The sequence below is a fragment of the Gracilinanus agilis genome, chromosome 4 (genome assembly GCF_016433145.1).
Source record: "Gracilinanus agilis isolate LMUSP501 chromosome 4, AgileGrace, whole genome shotgun sequence".
Taxonomy (NCBI): domain Eukaryota; kingdom Metazoa; phylum Chordata; class Mammalia; order Didelphimorphia; family Didelphidae; genus Gracilinanus; species Gracilinanus agilis.
Genome location: NC_058133.1, coordinates 300019277 through 300045738, shown reverse-complemented (window position 1 = coordinate 300045738; position 26462 = coordinate 300019277). Strand labels below are relative to the sequence as shown.

Here is a 26462-nt window from a genome sequence, read left to right as displayed (position 1 = left end):
GACACCACATTTTAGGAAAGATAATGATTAGCTAATGAGTGTGCAAAGGAGGGCAACCGTCATGATGAAAGTCTTTTAAACCAAGTCATATGAGAACCAGCTGAAGGAATTAAGGATGTTTATCCTGATTAAAACAAGCTTCTGGGAGCAGCCATAAAATCTATGTTCCAATGTTGGTGGAAGAAGGATAAGATTTTCTTCAGTGTAGTCCCAGTGGGCAGTACCAGAAGCAATAGGTCGAAATTTCAAATAGGTAAACGGCATTGATGACAAGAATTAAAACAGTCTAAATCTGTAGGTTATCTCAGAACATAGTGGATGGACCTTGCAAGCAGAGGCTGGTTGGCCAATTTTTAAGTTTGTTACAGTGAGAATTCCTTCAGGATATCAGTGGAACTTGGTAAAAACTGAGAGCCCTTCCAACTCTAAAATTCTGTGATTCTGTGACCCAATCTGCTTTTCTCCTTCTATTCAATTTTGAGCCCAATTTTGTCCATATTAAGATAGACCTCAAGTAGGTATGTCAAAAAATAGCATATAAACACATATACACAAACCCAATTCTCAAGATATTGAAATAATTTAATTTAGAAAGCATCCATAAAGTCCCTAGGATTCTAAACATTGAGAATACAAAGACAAAAACTAAATAGTCAGGGATCATAACTATAGATCTGAGAGGAACCTCAGAAGTCATTTAGTCTGTGTAAATGGAATTAGCTCATCCTCATTCTTCGTTTAGACTCTAGCCATCAGAAATAATGTCACCCCACCCAACGTAGAATTAAGTGGGGAGGGGAAGGTCTGTTACCCACACGTGACAATAAGTAACAAATCAAAAACAAGGGACTGCCCTTTGGACAGTCCAAAACAGTGTTGAGGCTGCCATTTGTCCACTTGAAATTGGAGGTGGATGCAGGAAGTGACGAAAGATGCTCTCTTTTAAATATGATGGTAACTTCCTGTGGAGGCAGCTGGCGCCTTGAACTTGGTGTAGAAGGATCTCTGCTGAGACCTCAGGCTGCTTCCCTCTGAATTGTCATGTGGTTAGACTGACTTCCTTTCTCCTCCCTTGGCGTTTCTGGAAGCTCTACCCTCAAGGAGGCCTCTCTTGCCTCTCTTATTGCAGGAGGCCTTGTGGCTAGAAGCCTTGTTTAATTAACCTTTGTGCTCCTTTGCTGGGACCTTTAAATTCTTACCTGGTCTGGACCTCTAGTCTGGGCCAGAGTTTCTCTCTCTCAATTTCCCTACCTTCAACCTTCCTAATTGTAAATAAACTTCCATAAAATTCATCCTGACTTGGGTCTATTTTTTAATTTGAAATCGTGTAAATCCGATTTCTGGCAACCATACCTTAAATATCTAGTATTAACTCTTAAAGTCCAACTCTCTCATTTTACAAATTAAGAAGCAGGGTAAGAGAAGTTAAATAACAAAGACACAAAGGTAGTATTTGAAATAAGATTCAAGTCAAATTTTCATGAATCTAGGTTCAATACTCATCCATTATACCACACTGATTTAGGAGTCTTTGATTCAACTGGGGGAAATAACAACATGCCCATAAAAATAAAGACAAAATACGCTGAAGTAATTTCTTGGCAGAAAGCACTAGCAATTGGGAGATGGGACAGAGAGACAAGTTTAGACTTCTTTTAGAAGGTGATGTTTGAGCTGAGCTTTGAAGATATTTTTTTGCTTCCTGAGAAGCTCTGTTTGGTTTGAACTTCACTGGATAAAATGTCCTTCCTAGGATAAATTGATCACTTATAATATCTTCAACCTTGCTTTTTATCCTTGCACTGGATATTGTTGTTATTCAGCCATGTTTGACTCTTTACGACTTCGTTTTAGGGTTTTTCATGGCAAAGATAATGTAGTAGTTTGCCATTTCCTTCTTCAACTCATTTTATACTTGAGGAAACTGAGGCAAACAGGGTTAAGTGACTTGCCCAGGGTTACATGGCTATTAAGTGTCTGAACCAGATTTGAACTCAGGAAGATGAGTCTCCATGACTCTAAACCTGGCACTCTATCCACTGGGCCATTTAACTGCCCCATTATTGAATATTCAGCACCTTCACACATCCCTCAGCCTCCTCTCCTCTTTGATTAGCTATCTGAAGGGTGGAACACTGAATTTCCCAAAGCTTTCCTTGTAGAGGTCAGGATTTGTACTTTCTATTTCATTTTCTACTTTCTATCTGCAGCCCTGTTTGGCTTTAACTCCATGGAACAAGACATCCCTGGTGTTTCTTCCATCTTCCCCTTTTTCTAGCTTCCTGCTGTAGGATGTCTTCTTCTGTTAGTTTGTAAGCTTCTTGAGCACAGGTACTGTCTTTTCTTTTTCCTATTTGTACTCCACACTTAGCACAGTGTCTGACTTCTAACAGGCACTTAATAAATATTTCTTTTATTGAATTGAATTCCTTGAAACAAAGGTAAAAAATATATTCCATGCATAAGGAGAGGGATAGCCTACACAAAACCAAAGAGATTAAAGAAATAGAATATCATGCCCAGAGAAGTCATTAAGCCAGTTTAACTGGAATGTAGAATTCATGAAAGGTAGTGTAAAATAAGCATGAGGGGTTGGCTTGGGGAGATGGGAGTGGGGGTCAGGTGTATGAATGGTGGGGGTGGGTGCAACAGTGTCTCAGTAAACTGAGAGACAGGCCCAGAGATGGGAAGTCCTGAGTTCAAGTTTGACCTCAGACATTTCCAAGTTGTGTGACCCTTGGCAAGTCACTTAACCACCATTGCCCTTACTGCTGTTCTGCCTTAGAAGCAATATACAATATTGATCCTAAGATGGAAGGTAAGGGTTTAATTTTTAAAAAAAGAAAGAAAAAGAAAAGAAAAGAAATAAGCGTGGAGGCAAGGAATAGAGGAAGGGAAGGGAAGGAACAAGAATTTTTATATATTACCTCCTATTTGCCAGGCATTATGCTAAATGCTTTGAAATCCAGATTCTGAGGGCTTGAAGGAGAAAACAAAGAAAGCTGCATTTTATTCTGGGGACAAGTTACTATAGCATGATTCCTTAACCTGGGGTCCTCAGACCCATGAGAGGTCTATGGATTGATTTCAAAGTGTCCATTGAGAAAAAACTACATCTTTATTTTCATTATTAGTATTCCCTTACCTTATTTAAAATACTAGTTGAGGAGTCCAAAGGCTTCACCAAACTATATAAGGGGGTTCATTAAATAAAAACAAAAAGAAAAAAATGTTTAAGACCATTGCATTAGAACTTCCCCTGGTTAGTATCCAGGGATTAAAAGATATTTGTAGAACTTTCCAGATAGTTAACCTTTTTTGGGGGTAATGTAAATCCTGGATTTGGTGATCTGGAATATGGCTTCTTTGACCTTATTCGTTATTCCTTCTTTGGGGCTTTAAATGGAGCTTTTGCAGCCCCATTTTTGACAGCATGGCTTAAATTGTATTCTATAGGGCCTCAGGCTCAGTATCTATTCTGGATAGGTATTAAACAAAGAGTCCAATGACATGTGTCTTTAGCTGATGTGGCAGGGAAAAGATGCAATATCTTTTTATTTTCTAATAAATCCCTGTTTGTCAATGAATTATATAGCTTCTAGTTTCAACAGCCAGTAAAGGTTCATAAGACAAAATTCAGTTGCCCTTTACCAAACGCATATGAATGGAAAGAGACAGATCCTAGGAAAAGAAGAAAACTAAGGTTTTTTTATGAAATTTCTATGAATTGCTGGTGTTTCGTGACTATTATTTCCCACTCTATGATTTTCTTCTGTTACTATGATCATTTTTTTAAATCTGTCTTCTTGCTTTCCACTTAAAAGGCAGTCCTTTATCTAGAAAAAGGTTACCACTGCAAACTGTCATTTTCCATGTGATCATTCTATTTATGCACACATTATGCACATATTGCGTATCTCCAAAATTGTTTTCAGGAGAACCTCAGGGCAAAAAATGTTCTTCATATTTTTCCAGTTATTTTTATGCATTTTAAAAGAAAAATGCTAAAAATGAAAAAATGCCAAGTGGCCATGTGTGTGCAACTGCAAAGAATAGTATTCATTTTGGTTGCTTTTTCATAGAGATGGATAAAAACTCCAACTGTTCATGAGGCGTGAGCACCACCAAGTTACCATTCCTTCAGTACACCAAAAACACTTGACAACACATTGGAGCAATAGTTCAAACATTTTCAGGAAGCTCCTGAAGAAAGGTTATTGCTTTTTAATTAGCCGAGTTGCATTGCAGTGTTATTAGAATCATGAAAACAGAATCAAAGTACCTCAGGAACTACAGCAATTCCACAGCTCATTTGCATTCCTTCCTAAGCCTCTGCAGTGGCACTATAAATAGTACAGCCTATACATAGAAATTGCCTATTGCAGCCGATAGCAATTTTATTTCTTAAAGGTGTCTGGAGACATTATTCATAAGGATTCATTTCTGCAAGCTCTCCAGCTGAGAATCTCCCTGTCCTGAAACTGTGGGTGGCCAGCTTTGAAATGCGCTAATGATCTGTTAGCTGTAAAGACTGTCAGAAGAGTTATTTATTTTCTTCAGTTAATAAATGCAGGACTTTGAGCCCTAGCTGATTTCTTGGTATCTGACTGTGTTATTTAAATAGTGGATACCTTTTCTAAAGTTGGAATTATTTACTTTTTATCAGCAATATATTCCCAGACTTATTTTTAGCATTAGGAAAAGCGAATGGTGGTAGTTTTGATACAATGCCCCACTGTGTATATGTGATCAAAAAGAAGCTGTATCTCCCCAAACCAAATTATTCAGATGTTTAGAAATATTCAGATATTTGGAATCTTGGAGATAAAGCATTTGTAGAACTTGAGTGGATTTTTCAGTTGAAATCTCAATTTTAGTGCAATATGAAGTTTGTATGATAGCAATTTATATGTTTAAAAGGTTAATAAACATAATGATCTCAAAGTATGTTTTCATTAGCCTCACCTTTCTAGCACAGATTAGGAGAGAAGAAGCAAATACTATGGGATCTGCTAAGCTGGTGATTGCAGAATGGTAATAATAATTCCTTACATTTCTGAGACTTTTTATCAGTTACAAAAGTCTTTGTCAGTTGATCCTCAGTTCAGCTTTGTGAGATATTATGGATATTATTGTACCCATTTTACAGACATGGAAGTTGAGACTCAGATAAAATGATTTGCCCAAGTCATATCACTAACTAGTAATAGATCTAGACTTTAACATGGAATAAATTCAAAGCACTTATCACGTCATTATAATTATCATGTTTCAAAGAATTATTTGCACTAAACGAACTTATATAATTATCAACTTATTTTTGAAACTCACAATACTTTTTATTCATATCAATCATTTGTTAACTTATTGTATACTACCTTACATTGTAGTTATTTTGCCATGTGTGACTATGTTGTCAACAATTACATTGTAAGCTCCTTGAGGACAGAAACTATTTTATAAACTCCTTTCTAATTTCCATTGTAGCACAATATCTTGTATACAAGACGTACTCAATAAATATTTCATTACAACGGATGATGAAAATGGAGTTCTGCCATATAGATGGTGCTCTCCACTAGCATTTAAGTTCCAAAACTACTGGTAAATTGGAAGGATGTTCTGGCTTCCCTCTACTTCAATTTTCTAATCTATGGGAAAGATTGAAATACTGGTTCCACATAATTCACATGACTAGTAATAAAAATAGCCAATATTTCTGTAGCACTTCCTATTGAGCTAAGTATTTTACAATTGTTATTTCATTCGATCTTTATGACAACCTTGAGACATAGATGTTTTTATTATCCCCTTTTTACAGAGGAACAAACTAAGGCAAAGATTAAGTCAAACTGGTGCTCTATCCACTATACCAATAGGGTATAATAAAAAATAACAACAGAGTCCAAAGACCTAGATTCATACCATAGCTTTATTATTTGCTAGCACTTTGGCTTTGGCAAGCAACTAGATATGTATGAGCCTCTGTTTGCATATATGTATAATTGGAATTTTCACTCTCACGATACAACTATGTAGTTCAACTGAGATGACTGACAATTTGAGAATAATATAGATAGTATTTCTCTTAAGTTACAGGTTGTACTACATGACCTCTTGGATCCCTTTCAGCTCTTGAAGTCTATGTCAATGTCTGCTTTGTGACTATAAAGTACTATATATATGTGATGCTTTATGCTAATTCACCTCAATTTAATTCAGCAAGTATTTGTTAGGATTATAAAGGAGACATAAAGATGATATACAGGTGCTGGTAATATACTATTTCTTTCCCCACAGTAATTGAGACAGTATGTGAAAAATGCAAAAGAGTTTCGGATAAAATACTTTGGAACATTTGAGAAAAGAAAACATTTTAACTTGAGGAATAATAGAAGGCTTCATTTAAGTTTATAAATGGGGAAGGAGAAAGGATCAGAAAAGAAAGAGGAATAGACATAAAAAAATCTCCCTAAGAAAATGTAAATATATTCATTCACCGTAACCTTTGTGCCTAGCAAGATAAAATACTATATATGGATTAAGTTATATCAAGGTGATATTGGCTATAGACTTTATGGTTCAACTCTATCTTAACCATTATTTCCAGAATTATAATTGCTTCTTCCCAAAAGGTTCCATTCTCATGATAAAGATGTGTGTTTCCAGTACCCATGGCTCAAATAAAATTTAATACACAAGAAGTGCTCAATAAATATTTGTTGATTACAGTGGATGATGAAAATGGAGTTCTGCCACATATGATGGTGCTTTCCACTAGTATTTGAAAAGAAAGAGAGAATATCCATTGTGTTAGCTACATTAAGTGGCTTACAGTCAATGGAAGAGTTTGAGGTCCCCACCTAGATACCATCATAAACATTAGACCAACAGAAGTCTTTAGTCAGCACAATACTATTAACCTCCACTTTTTAAAATTATAGTTTTAGTTTTTGAAAAGTTTACTAGATTTTAAATTCTTAATTCTTTTAAAGTTTTGGCTTTGACAAAAGTAACTTTTCAATTTGAGAAGAAAGAATACTCTATTGGCTAACTGACTCTAAATGAGGTGTCATAAGGTCTCCCTTCCTTAATGTTTGTTTTCAGGTACATGATTTCCTATGAAGCTTCAATTCCTCTTTACCGTTTGCCTCCTAGCTCTTCATCAGTGTCAAAAGGGTCAGCACCATGGTCAGAGACTATTGGACTTCATGATCTCTTAGTACAGCCTCACTAGTACATTTAAGAAAGAATAAAGAATGGTGTGATATAATTAGGCTGACCAATCATGAGTCTTTAGATAATTAGAGTTAATAGAGCAAGAGTAAGACTCCAGGGTATAAGAAGGATGCTTCTGCACCATCTGGATTTCAGAAGGAAAAATGTCTCTGGTACAGATGTGCTCCATATATATGTGTGTGTGTGTGTGTGTGTGTGTGTGTGTGTGTGTGTGTGTGTGTGTGTGTGTTTGGNTGTGTGTGTGTGTGTGTGTGTGTGTGTGTGTGTGTGTGTGTGTGTGTATGTATGTATTCCTTCTATAGTCCACTAACTTCACAGAAGTGATTGTGGGACAGTGAGTGTCTGTGCAGTCTTTCTCTGGTGTCTCATTTTTTGTGGCATCACTTAGTACCATTGCTACATGACAAAGAACCAGTGTTTTGAATGGATTGTTTTGTTTTTGTACTTTGGAGTGAGGAATAAGTTTGTGATGAGAATGTTTTCCAGAGGAAGTTTCAGTTCATTGAACCTCAGAGAGCTTAAGCCTCATGCAAGAAGCAGTAAGCATCAGAGGCAGGATTTAAACCCAACTCTTCTGGTTCCAGAGGCAGGGCTCTTTTCCTGAAACTAAGTTTGATAGGAGGAAACAGAGAAAGACTGGCATCATTAGGTACTTAAAGGGAATATGCAACTTCCATCATGGAAGTAAGGAAAAAATTGGAAGATTAGAAGTATTAAAGACAAACTTGACCTACTTGATAATCTTTCTTAGAGAAACTTAGATGCGTAAATCAATAAAGATAAGATATATCTGGGCACATGTATTTTTACATGTTTAACTTTGGGTAAGTCTTTTAACTTCTCTTGAATTAGTTAAATTGTCTATAAATGAGGGGACTACATTTGAATATCTCTAAGGTTACATTCCACCTCACAATCTTTGATCCTATGATTTGGGCAAAATTAGCATTCGAAGGAAAAAATGAGGAAGACCTATATACCATTCTTCATTCCTGAGAAATTATTCACCCATCAGAATAGAGAGTGCTTTTTCCTGAGCTATGCCTATATACAGCGGTTACTGCAGAGGACATAAAAAGACATGCTTTCAGCTAGCATACAATGCAGTCATTACAGCTCCCCACTGTGTTCTTCTTCAAGCATTACGAGAAGTCCTACACTTATTGGAGTTTGGATTTTCCCTTTAATATATGGGGTTTATCTTGTGTTTAAAATTTTCTGTTTTGAAACTAAGAAAAGAGCTCTCTTTTGGTTGTTATTTGATGCTTTCCACTGAGACAATGCCACAAATATTTAATGAGAAGGCCTGGAAGAAGCACCCAGTGTGAAAGCAAAGGAGGGACAAATTAAAAAGTAAAAATGGGCAGCCCCTAAAGTAAGACCTGTGGCATCAGATAATCTGGTAAGGTGCTAATCTGTTACTAGCACATAGGGCATAGCTGAGAAGACATATATGTTAAAATAAAAAGTAAGAATATGGTGGAGTATCATAACTTTTTAAAATCAGTTTGCAAATAAGATGTTTCCCTAAAACAAAAGATTCTTAATTTCAGATCCATGACTTTTTTTGGGTTTTGGTTTGGTTTTGGTTTTTTTTAGAATTTTGATAACTATATTTCAATACAGTTTCCTTTGTAACCCTATGTATTGAATTTTATTCATAAAAATATTATTCTGCAAAAGGCCCATAGGATTAATCAGACTGCCGAAAGGTCCATGACATAAAACAAGTTAAGAAGAGTTTCCTTAAAATAATGAGAAAAGTGAGACAAATAGGAAATAACAGAGAGGAGAAGCAAGAAGAGAGAAATGGGGATATGACTGCCTGAGAGTCAGGAAAATCTGAGCTCAAGTCCTATCTTCATCATTTACAGGGTTTTTTATATGTCATTTAAGCTCTCAGAGGCCCAGAAAACAACCTAAGACTGAGTTGTGAGTAGTTGCTGATATAAATTGGTAGGAGTTTCCTCATTAGACATTCCCTATACTAATGAAATCACAGATTACATTAAAAGAAGATAAGTATCAGATAATTACTACTTTCTGTTGAATTTTTCTTCTTTTTTCCACTTTCCCTCCTTCCAGTGACACTGAAAACTGGCTTTGTGAATGCCTGCAGCTTTTCTCAGGGAAGCTGTGCCAATTTGCAACTTGTGAAAACAACCCATGTGGAAATGGTGCTACATGTATTCCAAAATCCAACAGAGATGCTGTCTGCCTCTGTCCCTATGGACGGTCTGGAGTCCTCTGCACTGATGGTAAGAACGATAGAAACACTAAAAACAGAAACTATGTAGGCAATCAGCAGAAAATGGAAAATGAAAAGAAGATAGTAGGCTAATAAAAAATGTGAACTGCCTCTGATCAAAGATGACAAAATCTATGTTCTTTTCTTGCTCCTTTTTAAGTAAGGCTAGTCAAGATCCATTAGGGAGAGTTTTATATGAACAGGTGTTTCTTGTGCATATCAAGCAAGTAGGAAAGAAGACAATAAGTGTTTTCCCTAAAGTAGGATTGAGTATAGTCTCTGTGGATGTTTTTTTTCAATCTCAAGGTTGAAAGCCCTGATAGAAGAATCACAAGGAAAGACAAAAGTAGCACATAAGATTAATTGCATGATTTCACATCTGTTTAGCAATGTGAGACAATTTAATGTGGGGGGAAATTTTTATGTATTGTTATCTTTTGTGTTCAAAGATGGTGCGACTCTTGGTGCTGCTAACGTGTGCTAATAATTTAAATCATAAAATGATTCCATTGTGCCCCTTTTGTAAGTAAGCTCAATATGTGAAAACCAAGCCTTACAAAATGATACTCATAGAATTGCTTTCCATAATAAATTCTCACACCCTGGTAGAGTCAATGTATGGTTCAAATATAATGATATTTTGAACAGTTTTCTAAGAACATATCTTTTAGGCAAAACAAGAAAAGATATTATAATAGATAAAAATTAATCACCTTAATCCAACACAAAACAAATCCTAATAACTTATGGCTCAGATTTCACTTTTTACTGAAAAGTTCCACTTTTCTTTGGCATGCAATCTGGTTCCTACAAGTATGCCCTCCTTCTTGTCCTCTGCCTTGCTGGCCCAGAGTCATCAATACTGTATGTTTCCCTCCTCATTTGGAAGAGATGATGCCTGGCACAGTAAACATTCCACTATTTTCTATTACCTTTTTGTCAGATGTCCAGAAAGAAAAAAGACATGTTATCCCTGAATAGCTGCAAAACCTTTATCTACAAGATAAAATGGTGACTAAGGTAGAATTAATGGGCAATTAATGATGTTTCCAATTCTTAAAATGATATTCATCTGTTTTATTTCTCCAGAATATTAAAAATATTAGTGCCTCTTCAAATTATTTCGTATATATTTTGCATTTACTTATACGTATAAGTACATATTTTACTTATATGTTAGGCATACATATAATGCATATAATAATAATATATGCATACAAGATCAAAAGAGGATAAAGTCATAAAACATGCCATGATTGGTGGTCCACACCTGTAATCTTGTTACTGAGAAGGCTAAAACTTGTGGATTGCTTACATTTGGAAGTTTTGAGGTCGAGATCTGTGAGACATAGAAAGACACATGGAAAAAGTAGCAACTGAGCTGTTTTCTTCCCATTGGGGAAAGGAACTATTTAATTTCTGTATTTATATCCATAAAGTCTAGCACGGTCTCTGGTACTTAGTAAATACTTGAAAAAATATTTGTGGATTGATTGGTTAATGGATATGGCACCAAACATATAGAAAGGCTTTTTGGTTTTACAGAAGTACTGACCCTAAAATCAGAACACATGGTTTGGAGCCTAGCTACTACTTAACTGGACATGTGTTGCTGAGCAAATCATGGAAACTCTTTAAATCTCAGTCCCACCACCTATAAAATGAGGATGATAAAACTTGCATTATTTCCTCTGGGGTTGTTTTGAGGAAAGTACTTTGTAGACTCTAAAATGCTATATAAATCTGAGCTGCTGCTATTGTTGTTACTATTTTATATCCTGTACAAAATGAAGTAAGCAAATCGTTTCTGCCTATTAATAGTTTCTCATCTAAGTAAACCAAAGCTAATATGATCAACATAAACATGAAGGCAACTGAACTAATATTTTAAAAAGAAGCAGAAGTAGTCAAATAATTCCTAAAGCATACACAATATAGACAAAAGAATCTGAGATTCCATGATTCTGTTCATTTGTAGGCGTAAAGGTAAAAGAGACAAGCAACTATAGACATAGCTAATATAACTTGCAAAGCCTATGGACTTTCATTTTCAGTTTAAAAAAAATTCAAATTTCTTATTTAGATATGATAGAATTATTAAAAATTGAGAATCTTTCGATTTGAGTTCATAAGATAGAGAACTTGGCAGCACCAGGCTTGTAATTAGAAAGACCTGGATTCAGATCTATCCTCAGACACTTCCTAGCTGTATGATCCTGGGCAAGTCACTTAACCACAGTTGTCTAGCCCTTACTGTTCTGTCTCAGAACTGATACTTAGTTTTGACGGTAAGGGTTTCATTTTGGGTTTGTTTGTTTTTTAATGTAAAGTATAAAGGTGCCTAAAAGTCAGAATTAAAAGAAGATAGATTCATAAAACATCAGACAGGACATGATTGGTGACTCACACCTATCCTGCTACTGAGAAGGCTGAAGTGGATTGCTTGGGTTTATAAGGTCTGAGGTAGAGATGAGTAAGATATAGAAAGTCACATGGAAAAGATAGCAATTGAACTAAATCTAGAAGGTTGAACAGTATTTCACCTCAAAAATGTTGGGTGTTAAATTGCTGGACATGAGGAACAGTATGAGTAAATGGACAGAAATGAAGGAGTGCAGAGAATAATCTAAATATGTCAAGTCTAAATGTTTAGCTAATGCTTCTGAAAGGTAATAGGACCATTCATGTAGAACTAGAAAAGACCTCAGAAGGGATAGAGTTCATCTCATCTTTGATATAGACGAAAAGACTGAGGTCCATCAGAGTGAAGAGACTTCCCCAAAGTCACACTGGGAGAAAAGAAGGAAACAAGCATCTATTAAGGACCTACACTGTGCTGAGCAGGTTGCAAATATTATCTCAGTTTATTCTCATAAAAGCCCTAGAAGGTATAGGCTGTTATCATCCCCATTTTGCAGTTAAAGAAACTGAGAAAAATAGATATTAAGTGACTTGCCCAGCTTCAAAGGGCTAATAAATATTTAAGTCTATATTTGAATTCAGATTTTCCTAATTCCAGATCCAGCTCTCTGTCCACTACTGTGCCTCTATTACAAAGATGACAGGCATCAATGACAAAATATGAACCCAATCCTCTTGATTACAAAGCTTCTTTCTACTATACTGTGATGCTTTTTGTTGTAAATTAGTGTGAAATAAGACAAAGACCACATTAGAATCAGGTTGTGGAAGACCTTGAATAACAGGTTAAGGGATTTAGAACTGATTCAATAAGCAATGGAGAGTCACTAAAGATTTTTGAGTGGAACTATGACATGATCAGATTTATGCATAAGAAAGATGGATCAGGAAGTGTAAGATAAATAGAAGTTAAGAGAAAAAGGGAACAGTTAAGACCCAGAAGCAACAGTCTAGGGCAGTGATGGGCAAACTACTGCACCCCCTGAAATGTTCTATCCAGCCAGGTGACATTATTCCCAATCTGACAAATACAATGAGTAGGATACAGTACAATGAAACTTTGAAAGAGTTGCCTTAGAAACAGATGGACAGATGAGCATTTCCTTTCCTTTGGCCCCCTCTTTAAAAAGTTTGCCCATCACTGGTCTAAGGAATACTCACTAAAATGAGAATACAAACTAAAAAGAAGATAGTGAAAATAGAGTAAACAGATAGCTGAGCTGTTATCATGAGAGAATATGCCAGATTTGACTGATTAGAATATCTGGGAGTTAGAATGCTGGAGGAGGGAGGAGAAATCCAAAAAATTCCCTAATTTTTATTACCCTTCCATGAAAGCCTTATCACCAGTTTATCTCATGCTCATAATTGGGTTCGCTTTAATGCTGAGTTTCCTAAAGTTTTCAAGAACTAGAATAAATCATCAATTAGTTCTACTGAGGGGGTTGGTTGGTGAAGAGGAAAGAAATTGGAAGAACTTTGCCATTATCCCTTGTAAAAGTGCTCCCTGCCCTATAATTGCTAAATAATTTTTTTAAATTTTATGACACTTCTCAAAATGATTAGAGACATTCTAGAGGACTGTAGAAATAGGGTCAGGAATTGATGCTCAAGAAAGATGGATAATCACCAGCATGTTTAAAGCAGCTTAATGTCATGCTGGCATTTTGTAATGGCAAACTTCAAGTACATGGAATTTTCTGTCATGTAAGCTCATAACTCTTGATATTATTCTGTTCTGTTATTATCCAGCTTTCTCTCCTTAATTCAACAGCTGTTACATCTACTGGCTTTTCTTTTATCCTCAATGTCCCTGATCTCCTAAATCCTACATTTTCAAATCACTGGTAACAAAGTATTGAAAGATTAGACCCAAATCCAAGAGGAGAGAAAGGATATAAGGGATACTGTGTCAAGAGAAGAAATCTAGGGTAGTGTTTTCTCCTGCTTGGCAGCAGAAGGAAGACTTTGGTCTTGCCTGCTTTTTCTATTCACTGAAGTGCAGAGTGAGTTACCTTTCCTTGTACCCAGTGGAGAAGCAGGCACCAACTGCTTGTCTTATCATTGTTTTTTTCAATATTAGCTACAATGCACAGGGAGAAATGTATGACTGGCATGTAGAAAAAAGCTATACTTGGAAAAAAATGCATTTAAGTGAACACTGAAATGTTCTTTCAAAACGGCCTTGAAGCTCCTGATTTCCTCATTCACTAAAATACTGAATTAATTTCCTTTATTCCTAATCTCTGCAAAGAGACAGTACCCAGAAAGCAAGGTCAGGATGATTTGTTTAGTAAATAATTCATACCTATTTCTTTTGTGCATAGATGGAAAGATATTTCTTGAAGCTATTTACTGAGGAAAAGCTTGTTTGAAATATCTACTGATCAGTCATTAATTAGGCTTATAAATGCTTATACATTCATTGGTTAATGATATAGCTTTCCTTTGCAGAGGACACATCTTTACTACCAGTAGGAGAGGATACCTTTGGTTATGCAACAGATAGATGGTAGCTAATTAAGTAGTTAAGCATCACAAAAGGAAAACTTTTGCCTACATGAATTTTATCATTGAATAGAATTCGTTTAACCATCTATTCTGATTTATTAATGTGTTAATTTCTGTTCATCATCAGAGAGTCCCACAATCTTGACTTTAGGCCCTCAAAACTCCCTACTGCAAGGGCAGAAAAAATAATCTGTTATTTATGACACCATATTCTGGCAAACTTAATTATTTATAAATCAATGACTTTAGGGTAGAATAAAGGGTATTTTCACTTTTTTAATCCCCAGGGCCTTATCAATGAATTCCTGAAATTTACTAGGCCTTAATAAATTGTCGTTGATGGATGGACAGATGGATGGATGGATGGATGGATGGGTGGATGGAAGGGGATAAGGTATCAAAGTGCTTTGGGATGTCAAAAGAAAAGTATTACAGGAGCATAAGGTATTATTTCTATGGTTAAAAAACAAGTATAGAGGTAGCCTGCTATAGACAAAGTATTGGACTTAAAGTCAGGAAGACATGCGTTAAATTCCTGCCTCTGTTGTTTAATGGGAATATTATAACCAAGAAAGTCTCTTAACCTATATGCATATTTTCCTGCTCGCTAAGACAGCATTGCACTCTGCATTGAAAAAGGGATTGCCCAAAATGGAAATTTCATATACTAGAGAAATCAAAGGTCAGATCATTTGAATGTTAAAACAAGTATCCTGATGAGCAGCAAAAGAGGAAAGATATATATTTTTTCTAAAAATAACAGAATAATTATAGAAAAGGGCATCACTTTTTTCCCCTCTTAGAATTTTGCCTACAGGAAGGATAAAAAGGAAGAAAGAAGCACCAAATCAAAAATAGCCTGCATGGGAATAGCTGGTAAATCAGTGGATAAAGAGCCAGGGCTGGAAACAAGAGGTCTTGGGTTTGAATCTGATTTCCGACACTTCCTAGCTCTGTGACACTGGGCTAGTCACTTAACTGTAATTACCCAGTCCTTCCTGCTCTTCTGACTTGGTACTGATACATAGTGTTGATTCTAAGACAGATGGTAAGGGTTTTTAAACAGATGGATATATAGCTAGATGTAAATAGATTGCTATAGATAGCCTAATCATATTGATGTTCCCATATGAATCACTGACCTGTTGTAAAATTTTGAGAAATTATGATCAAAATTTGTCTATTTATCAAAAACAAATTGTGTGGTCACTCCCATGTTCTTATTAGTCAAATAAATCTGATACTGAAAAGGTACATTGACTTGACTTTTAACTCCTCTGAGCTACTTTCTTTAGGTATAATAACCTCCCGGATTTAGAAGGCTCTTAGCAGAATCACATGGGGTGCACATGAAAGTGCTCTGAAAAATATAAAATATTATCTAAATGGAAGGTATTAGTATTATTGTTAGTTGGCACAGAGTGTAGAGCTCTGAACCTGGATACAAGAAGACTTGAGTTCCCTGGTGGAATTCATTAGCCTAAGAAATCCTAAGAAACTCCCAGAGAGTAGTTCCTCCCTTGGTCCACTTAACTGGAGGTCAACACATTAAGAGGTATGTCCAGAAAATAAAGTTAATGGAGAGCCTTAAGAAAATATCACCAGTGCCAAAAAGAAGCTTGTCAGACTGCACAGCTACTTTCCTCATTTGGGAGGTTGAGTAATAGGGACAGGATATTAGATGATTTGGAGAGAGAATATGTTAACCTGAAGATTAAAATATGTTAACTTTGGAATCTCTGGAATTGCCAAGATCAGTTTTTTCTGTGAGATGATTAACTTACAAAACATTAGTCTTATCACATTATCCTGATAGACAGGAAAGATAGTAGAGACCTCTTTCAAGAGACTAAAGCTCATCCTGTCCTTGACAACCCGAAGGTCTCTAATACAACTCCAAAGCTATTTCTTTGACCTCTGAAGTTACTTTTGGGAGGAGATATTCTCTACAAACCCGCAAAATCTAGGTTTTATCCATTTTCTCCAGAATCCAAATACAATTTCAGATTCTTAATAACTATGTGACCCTAGGCAAGTCACATTCACAAAAAGCTTTGTAAAACTTAAGATGTTATATAAATGGCAGTTATTGTTTTTGTTACTAGTATTATTAGAAAAAAAGCTAAGTGAAATGGTGTAGGGGGATGGAAACCATTGGGAAAGAGTACTGGACTTAGAATCAGGCAAGATGGGTTCAGAATTCATTTCCACAGCTTATTAGCTATGTGTCCAGTGCAAGTCACATAACCTCTCTGAGGCTCAGTCTCCTTATATGTAAAGTGGGTACTACAATATCTTAATGCTACCTCTCAGGATAGTTATGAAAATCAAATTAAATAATACTTGTAAAGTCTTTGAGAAACCTTAAAGCTTTAAATAAAGACCAATTTGATGGTGTGAGCCAATTCTTGGTGTTCAAGTCCAAGGGATTTGGATGAAGAGGAGCAATATTCTCTAATGAGTTCAAAACTGTATTGAGACATCACAATAATTTTAGATCTGTCAGAGAATTAGAACTAAAGGAGTTTCCATCCATTGAGAAATGGTGGAACAAATGTTGATACATTGGCATAATGAAATATTAAAAATTATAAAAAGAGACAGTTTCAAAGAAACCTTATAAAACTTATATGAAATAATGCAGAGAAATGCGAGTGGAACCAGGAGGACAATTTATACTATAATGAAAACATCTTAAATATGACTAATTTTTAAAGATTTAAGCATTCTAATCAACCATGATTCCAGTGGCCTATTGATGAAGAATGTTACCTGCTCCTGATGGAAGTAATAAACAAAATATGCAGAATAAGTCACATTTTAGGGATATGGCCAATTGAGGAATTTGTTTTGTTATGTGTATTTGTTCATGGGAAAAAAAATAAGGAGTGGTTCCTTTAGAGAATGGTTGGGTTGGAGGGAGGAAAAAAATAAATCATTGATCATTGAAAATAATTTTAAATTTTAAAATAACTTTTAAGAAAATTTCTAAAATTTGGATTAACTGGAATACTCTGATCACATTAAAATAAAAAATAAAATAAACACTTTAGAATTTATTACGAATGAAATTCATATGATCTCATTTAAACCTTACAACAACCTTATGAAGTAAGTGCTGCAAGTCTTAACTATTTTTGTTTTACAAATGAGGAAACTGAGGCATTAAGGTTAAAGATCTTGACCAAAAGCACATAACTACTAAATTTTAGGACAGAATTCAAACCCATATCTCCCTGCCCCCACTGTCATCATTCTATCCATTTTATCATGCAGCCAATTCCTGTGAATCCTTGAAAAGGATTCTCCAATACTAGACCTCCTTCAGAGCCCTTCTAATCCAGACTAATACAGGCTCAGAGTTTCAAAGTGTGCTTTCACCTTCTTAGCAGAGTGGTCTCTCAGGTGACTCTCCTATTTCCCAGCATTATAGCTACTGCTGATTAAGAGTTTCAAGCAAAGGGGATAGATTATTCCTGAATATGAAATTCTCTTTCCAGAAGATAGCTGGGGCATATTGATTTTGCCAGCCATGCACTACAGCCTGTCCTGCCATTGCATTCACCCTAAAACTCGCCAGAGAATTTCACTGTGTCAGTCTGTCAATCTGGGCCTTTCACCAACAGTAAATATGCTCTTCTAGAAATGAATACTGTCAGGTCCTACCATATCCATCAGGCTATGCTTGGTCAATTTGAGAGCTACATTAATGTGATTTATTCACAGTTTCCCAAGCAATGTGGGTACAAACAAACTTGCCATATATAAATAGCTCTCCACAGGAATAGAAAATTGATTAGTGCCTGGGTAAATATGTGTGACAGGCCAAATGTAAAGTTCAAACATTTTATAGGATGTCTAGAGACTACTTGTCACAGACAATACAAGAATTCAGACTCTAGGCATAACATAAAAATACCAAAAAAATTTCAATGATACTAATAATAATAACAATAATAACTAGTAATAATAATATTTAACTAATGATTTAAGTTTTGTAAAACACTGTACCAATACAATCTGCTTTTAGGCTCACAATGACTCTGGAAGGCAGATACTCTTATTAGTCCCATTTTACAGATTAGGAACCTGAGGCAGACAGAAAGAGGCTAAGTGACTTACCAGAGTCACATAGCTAATAAGAGTCTGAGGTTTCAGGTGTTCCTGACTCCAGGTCCAGTACTCTATCCATTCTGCCACGTAGCTTCCATCTTTTATGATGGTGATAGATAATCAGAAAAAGGATAAGGATGAATAATGTCAATAGGTAATAAAATGTTTTGCTGGATCCTCTTTAGTCATTTACCTACCTCAAGTATAAAACAAACCTAACAGATCAAAGATTTAGAGATGGAAAAGACTCTAGCCTCCTTTTAGTTCAACCTGTTCATTTTACAAATGAGAAAACTGAGGTCTATAGAGGCCATAGATGAAAAGTGAACCCCTTTGTTTACAGATAACATAACTTATATCCACAGAGTTGAAGTAATCTGTCCAAGGTCATATAGGTAGTGAGCATCAGACCCATGATTATTATTATAACCTCAGCTCAAGTTTGGGGAAAGGGGGTGGTTGTTCATTACATTAAAATACTCAGTTAATTCCCTCCTTTCCTCTTCTCCCCCATTAGAGAATGCATCATTTGACAAAAAAGATATATATATATATATATATATATATATATAAATATATAACTATGTCTTACTTATTTCTATTTATCAGTTCTTTCTCTAACTGGATATACAGAAGTCATTCTTCCAACAATATTTCTGTTTCTGTGTATAATAGTCTCCTGGTTCTGTTCGTTTCATTCTTCATAATTTCGTGTAGGTCTTTCCACGTTTTTTTCCAAAATTAACCTGCTTGTCATTTCCTACAGCACAGTAGTATTCCCTAATAATCATACACCACACGTGGTTTAGCTATTCTCCAACTGATGCAATTTCCATTTTTTTTTTTTGCTGCCATAAAGGGAACTGGTGTAAATATTTTGGAACATAGAAGTTCTTTTCCTTTTTTCCTGATCACTTTAGGAATAAAATCTAATGGTACTATTGCTTATTCTTTGAGCATGATTCCAGATTGCTCTCCAAAATATTTGAATCAGTTCAGAGTTCTACTAACTGTGTCCCCATTTTTCAACATCCCCTCCAACATCTGTAATCTTGTCCTTTTATCGTCTTCGCCAATCTGAGAGGTGTGAGATGATATCTTAGCATTGTTTTGATTTGTATTTCTCTAATTAACAATGATTTCAAGCATTTTGCATATTCCTTCAAGTACATTTTTCATATAGCTTTGATTTCTTGATCTAAAAACATTCTATTCATATCATCTAACCATTTGTCAACTGGAGAATGGCTTATATTCTTACATATTTGTCTCAAAAGGTAATTATGAGCTCAAGCTCATAATAACACTAATAATTTTGATAATAATATTAATAGTCTATATCTCACTCAAATTTGCAGAGCATGTCATAAACATTATTTTATTTGGTCCTCACAATAACCTTATGAGGCAATAAGTATTATCATCTCCATTTTTCAGATGAGAAAACTGTGACTCAAAGTAATTATGATATGCTAGTAAAAAAGTGTAGTATTCTAATGCAGATCTCCTTGACTCCAATTTCCGTACTCTAGATACTTTTCCATGTTCCAAATATTTTGTATCATAAGGTTATCACTTTAGAGCTGGATGAGAACTTGAAGGCCACAAAGCCTGATATTTTTTTATATGGAAGAAACCGAGGCCCAGAGAAGCTAAATGACTTGCTCATGGTCATATTGGTAGTGACAGAGGTGGTATTTAAATCCAGAAAACCCAATTCTAAAACTGGTGTTATTTCCTTTGTACCATAATGCTTCTGAAAGGAACAAAGCTCTATGCCAGTGGAGTCTAGTTATGCTGCCCTTATTCTCTTTTTCAGTGTCATAAAAGCCAAGTTATTAAGGCCTGAACAAACAGCTTTTAAATGCATTCATTATTGTATTCTTCCCATTTTGTAACGAGTTGGTCATTTTGACATTTCTGTTACTATTAGTCCTCCTTTAAAGTGGGTCAGCATCTTAGTTGATTTCAAATTCACCTAAATTTTTATGAAATCTTAGTCTGGGTGTTTTTTTTTAAGTGGAAAATCTTGCTCATTTAGCCCTTAAAAGACATTTACATTTATATTTATATTTATATAGGTGCAGGTTGACAGAAAAAATATGTATTTCCTAGTCATAGTTAGTAATGTAAATGTCTATAATTTTAGCTAAAGATGTGTAGAAGAGAAGATAGAGAAATCAGGAAGAACTAGGTCTGAGTCGTGTCTCTTTCACATACTGGCTGTGTGACCTTGGATATGTCAGAGATCCTCTCAAGAGATCCAGGCAAGAAATGGAAGTTATAGAAGAGCTACCAGGCTCCAATAATAGAGGGACTTTCTGTATGGGAAATTCTCTACATTATCAAATTATACATCCAGATTCCTTATGAGCCTTAAAATTATAACTGAAAATGCTAATAGATTTAAAAGTCTGTTTTTAATAGCAATAGTTTTAAAAAATATAAAATGAATGAATGAAGCTCCTCTATCACAGCACTTCTTCAAGCCACCAAAAACAATTGTCAGGTTTGGTCAACTCAGCAACGTAATCATTCAATTCAGTGAAAATTATTTAAGGTGATAATTTTACACCAAACTCATAGAATCAAAGAATCTAAGCCTGAAAGGAGCCCAGAGCTTCTCTGGTCCAACCTGTGCCTGAGGTACATCCCTTGGGGCACTCTACTAGAGCCCTACCTCCAATTTTTTTTAAACCCTTACCTTCCATCTTAGAATCAATATCGCATTATTGATTGAGAAGGGCGAGGTAATGGGAGTTAAGTGACTTGCCCAGAATCACAGCTTTGAACCCAGAACCTCTCATCTCTGGGCCTGACTCTCCATCCACTGAACCACCCAGCTACCCCCATTCCCTCCAAATTAAATTGGCCTTTCAGTAACTATTCTCTAAATCCCATCATTCAAGCCACTATATATTACCATATAGTCCAGGTCTCTCCATTTTGTCCACAAGGATATGACTTTCAAATATTTTTCCTGAAATCTAGGCATGTTTTGTCTATGATATTTCTCTGATATACAAATCATATAGCCCCATCAAAAGGGGAAATTAAGATTGCCTGACATTACCTGTTCTTGATAAAACTATGCTGGCTCCTTCTGATCATTGCTTGCCTTTCTATGTTTAATCTAGGTCATTAAAATATGAGAATTTTGCCCAAAATTGCAGTTGAACTCAGGACAATTAAAGATGCCCTTTCCCATTATCTCACAACCTTCCCTACTATCCAAAATATCTTATAAATCACCAATCATTACTGTCATGGCATTCAGTACTCTGGGAAGTAATTCATGAGGACCAGATAATTTGAAGCAAAGCCATAACTAGTCATTTTGCCCCCTGAGGCAAACAACACCAACATGTCCTGAAATCCATCATAGGAGAGGGAGATCCAGACACCAGCCTTCATGGGATACCTTGAGATGAGTATTGGTGATTTCACTATTCAAGGAAGAGCAGTGATGGTCAGGTTGGAGTTGATCTGACCTGGAGTGGAGCCCTCTTGCCAGGATGGAAGAATATGGATTCCATTCAGTGACTTTCTCATTTTAACTTTTCCCCAAAATTAGTCTTGCTGACTAATTTTTGTGTTGCTGAAAGAGTGAAAATGCTGTCAAAATAAAAATTGCAGCCAATTTTTAAATTGTACACTCTGTTGAAGTTTTTAAAAAATGTTCTGCTCTTTAAATTTCTCCCATCTTACAGATGAGCCCTGGTCATCTTGCCCTTGTTTTTGCCCTGAGGGAATGAGATTTTAGTGAGGAAAGCTAAATGTTCTCATATGATCTCCTCCTTTGTCTTGGATTCCAACTCTAGATAACCAATTTTGTTCTTTCCCTCTCAGTCCAAAGGTCATTCTTTTTAACAAAGAAAACAGAGTCAAAATAAGAGTTAAGTAGTTTCTCTCTGTCAAGTGTTATCATCCTATCTAGCCTGAGCAATAGTCCTATTCTTTCCTTTATCTTCCTCATGCCAGTAGTATACTTTTAAAGCCTTTCTTTGTTTTCATTCATGTTCCTTGTCAGCCATAGCTCATTGTCAGCCAGGAGCTATAGTACACTATTCTTATAAGATTGTGACTCTTTTGTATTAATCCTCTATTACCTGTCCTTATCTCTATTTTTTATCACATTCCTTTTTAAATCAAGGTTGGTCAATGAGTCCCTGGTACATCCATGTCAGCTTCTTTAGACAGCTCTCTCTTTTTTCTCTCATCAGAATCTTTTCTGTTTTCATCCTCAGAATTTCATTCATCCCTCTTGTACCAAATTCCCCTCTGATTTGAGCAATTCCTGCCAATCTTTCCTCTGAATCCTTTGAAATGTGGTCTCAAAAATTAAAGGACATATGATGCTATGCCCTGCTATACTCTCCTCTATTATGAATTTGATTATGGAATGATCATTTTTCCCCAAGATTCCCATCATTTTTCTATTCAGGAATCAGTTCTTTATTATTAATCAGAAATCAGATCCAGAAGAACAATTTTCTTTGTTTCTTCATTCTTTTAGAGAAAGAAATTATCATAGTAAGCTAAGAATTTATTTTCCAGTTCTGCTTTTGGCAGAAAAAGAGTTCAGGCAGTTTTTCAGAAAATTGAAGTTCTTCATCACTTCTATATCATGACTTTATGCCTTATTTGTGATTAACCTCCTAAGCTCAGGTTTCTTGAATTAACTTCTCCCTCTAGTGAACTGATTTGCCAGAATAATAGATCAGATTAAAGCAAGTTTCTAGGCCCCAATTTCATCTGAAAACCATAAAAAGGGAGAGGATTCTTTAAGATAATCAACCAAACACATTTAGTAACTACCTACTTTAAATCATAAAGATAATCATAAATTATTATGGCAAAAGAAAGTTAAAAAGAAATACCCTGTTATAGAATTATATGTTCATTGACTCAAAATGCCAAATGTGAGACATGAACAAGAATTCCTAAGAGAATGGAGTTGAGAGTCTTTGGGTTTACGATATTAAGTGCAGTGGGTAGAAGGATTAGTAACCTCACTTTGAACTTTTCCAGTAGATATGGTTTTCTATTCATTCCTGTTATTAAAGGTTTAGAAAGTAAATGATATACTCAAATATCTGAAAAGAAGCTTAAATTGTGTAGGCATGCAAACATATTCATTATCACAAACAGCAGTCTAAGTATCAGTATTTGTTTTCTCTAGACCAGTGATTCCCAAAGTGGGCACTACCACCCCCTGGTGGGTGCTGCAATGATCCAGGAGAGTGGTGATGGCCACAGGTGCATTTATCTTTCCTATTAATTACTATTAAATTTTTTTAAAAAATAATTTCCAGGGGGCTAAGTAATATTTTTTCTGGAAAGGGGGTGGCAGACCAAAAAAGTTTGGGAACCACTGCTCTAGACTATAAAGAGATTGGTGAGTAAAGGCATATTTCAATACTTTAGAATTAACTTTATGCATATTAATCTTGAGACTCTCATGACTATGGTAGAAATCATTTATCCCATTCATTCTGCTAAGCTGAGAGGCCGTGTGATCTAATAGAGAGCAGGTCATAAAGTCTGGAAGGTCTATGTTCAAGTCTCACATCAGATGCAAAGTAGATGGTGTGACCCTGGGCAAGTCACTTAATCTCTAAGTGCCTTTAGATAACTTCTAAGACTATCCACTGCAGAATAGTCACTGGTCTTTGTGGTTGGAATAAATTTCTTCACTGGGAACTACTTACACCAATTATATCACAGGTCTGAATCTCTCCCACCAAATTGAGTAAATAATCACTCCTATGTATGAAGTGAACTTTAGTGGCTATCATAAATTCATTCCTTCGAAATGAGCATTTTACTGTCTGAGATCTGATCAAGTCTTTGAATAGCTATCCAGTCTATCCAACCTTCTGCAAGGTGGAGACTAGTCTATATATTGCATTCAATGGACTGAACCCAAGAAAAGCATTTTATATTGCCCTCTGCCATTAATGTTGGAATTCAAGTAAAGAAGATTTGCATTTAAATCTCATATCTCACCATAGTTCAGCAACCATAGGAAATTAACTCGGTTTCTCTGAGACTATTGCCTTATCTGTAAAATGGGAAATATAATACCTGTAGTATATACTTCACAGAGTTGTCCTAAATATCAAATGAGATCCTATAAGTAAATCACTTTGTAAACTTTAAGCACTATCCAAATAGCATTCATTATCGTCTTATTTATTGGACCACAAACAATTCAAATCTCCTTCGTCAGCTCAAATAAATATTCAACTGAGTTCAAAAGTCAGCCAAAGCAATAACTTGGCCAAATTGACCTGATGAACAATTAAAATGATGATGGTTCAAATTGTTATATCTAATCTAAATCCTGTGTTCAAAACTTACTCTTCAACTTGCTATTTGTATGGCCTGAAGCAAATCACTTAACTTTTCTAGGTCTCAGTTTCCATCCTGATATAATGAGAGGTGGGATTCAGTGCTTTCTAAGATTCCATCACATTCTAAATCTTGTTATTTGATTCCAGTGCCAATTTCCTAGCCTTTATGAAAGATAACAACAAATAATAATAATAATTATTATTATTATTATAACACATATAGTAGAAGGAGAGCCACTCAATCAATTGTGGTTGGACAATTAATTTTAAAGAATCATAAGTCTTCTAACTCTTTTTGGTAATTACTTGAACTAGGGACCTGGAAATTGGTTTGCATCAGCTCTACTGTTTTGACCAGTCAGTTCAATTATTCATTTTGATGCATTCTTATAATTCTCAAAGGCTTTATCAATGTAGCATGAACTTTAGCAGCTTCTACCAGTATGAGAAGGCTTTGGGTCAGGACTCAGTGACAGCTGAGGTCTGCTTTACAAGGACTCTCCTAGCTAAGGATCATTACTAGAAGATTAACTATAAGGTCATGAATCATATGGGCCAAAATGGCACCCCCAAATGGCCCAACATTCTTATGCAGCAAAGCTAATTCCGCAGGGACACTAATTAGAAAAAAATAATAGTAGACAATAAGAACCACAAAGTTCTTATAACATTTCTAAGTATTAATTGAACTACCAACACTCTTAATATGTAATCTTTGCCTAATTTGAGTTTTAATCCCACCTCTGCTGCACACTACCGTGTTTCCTCAATTAATTCATTTCACTTCTCTAGGCCTTGATTTCTGCACCTGAAAAAAAAATGAGAGTTTCATTGAGATCTCAGTTCTCTTTTAATTCTAAATCTATGTCGGTAGCCCCAGAATTAATTCACTATTAGAGGAATTGAATAAAATCTTTATTGACATTCTCTCTATAAATGAACTACAAAAACATGAAGTTGCAGCTAACTAAAAGGTTCTCTTGAAGTTTCTCTCCTCAAAGAAGGGAGTAAATGTGATATATTAGTTTCATCTTATACCCAAAGACAAGAAGAAATATCATTACATGGGACACTTGATTTATCTTGTCTTGCAATGTTCATTATAAGTGTAAGGAAACCAGGAGTCATGAAGATAATTGCCCACATCCAGTATAGAAAATAGAGAAATTCCATGAAGAATTTAATATCCCTTGGTACTTGGTCACTTCAATAAGAAAATGATTACAAGGGCAGAGAAAAAATATTGTGTTAGAAAATATAGTTCAAGATCAAGAAATAAAAAACCCAGAGGAGGTCACCAATAAAAAGAAAGAGTCCATACATAGCAAAATATTTATAGCATCACTTTTTGTGGTAACAAAGAATCAGAGGGGAAAAGTAGATGTTAGTGGAGTAGTTGAGAAAATTATGGGGCAGGAATGTATAATAATATTACTGTTAATATAAGAAAAAATGAACATAATGAATGCTGAGAATCATGGAAAGACACATGAGCTGATGCAAAGTAGAGAAAACGAGAGAGAGAGAGAGAGAGAGAGAGAGAAAGAGAGAGAGAGAGAGAGAGAGAGAGAGAA

The 26462-nt window shown here is 35.4% G+C and overlaps 1 protein-coding gene across 1 annotated transcript in view; it reads left to right on the top strand.

Moving 5' to 3' along the window:
• EYS (eyes shut homolog) overlaps positions 1–26462 on the top strand; it is a 1520124-nt gene that overhangs the window by 1335316 nt on the left and 158346 nt on the right. The window contains exon 18 of the mRNA XM_044675358.1: positions 9325–9497. Within this exon, the coding sequence (XP_044531293.1) occupies positions 9325–9497 (173 nt within the window). The remainder of the gene's footprint in view (positions 1–9324; positions 9498–26462) is intronic.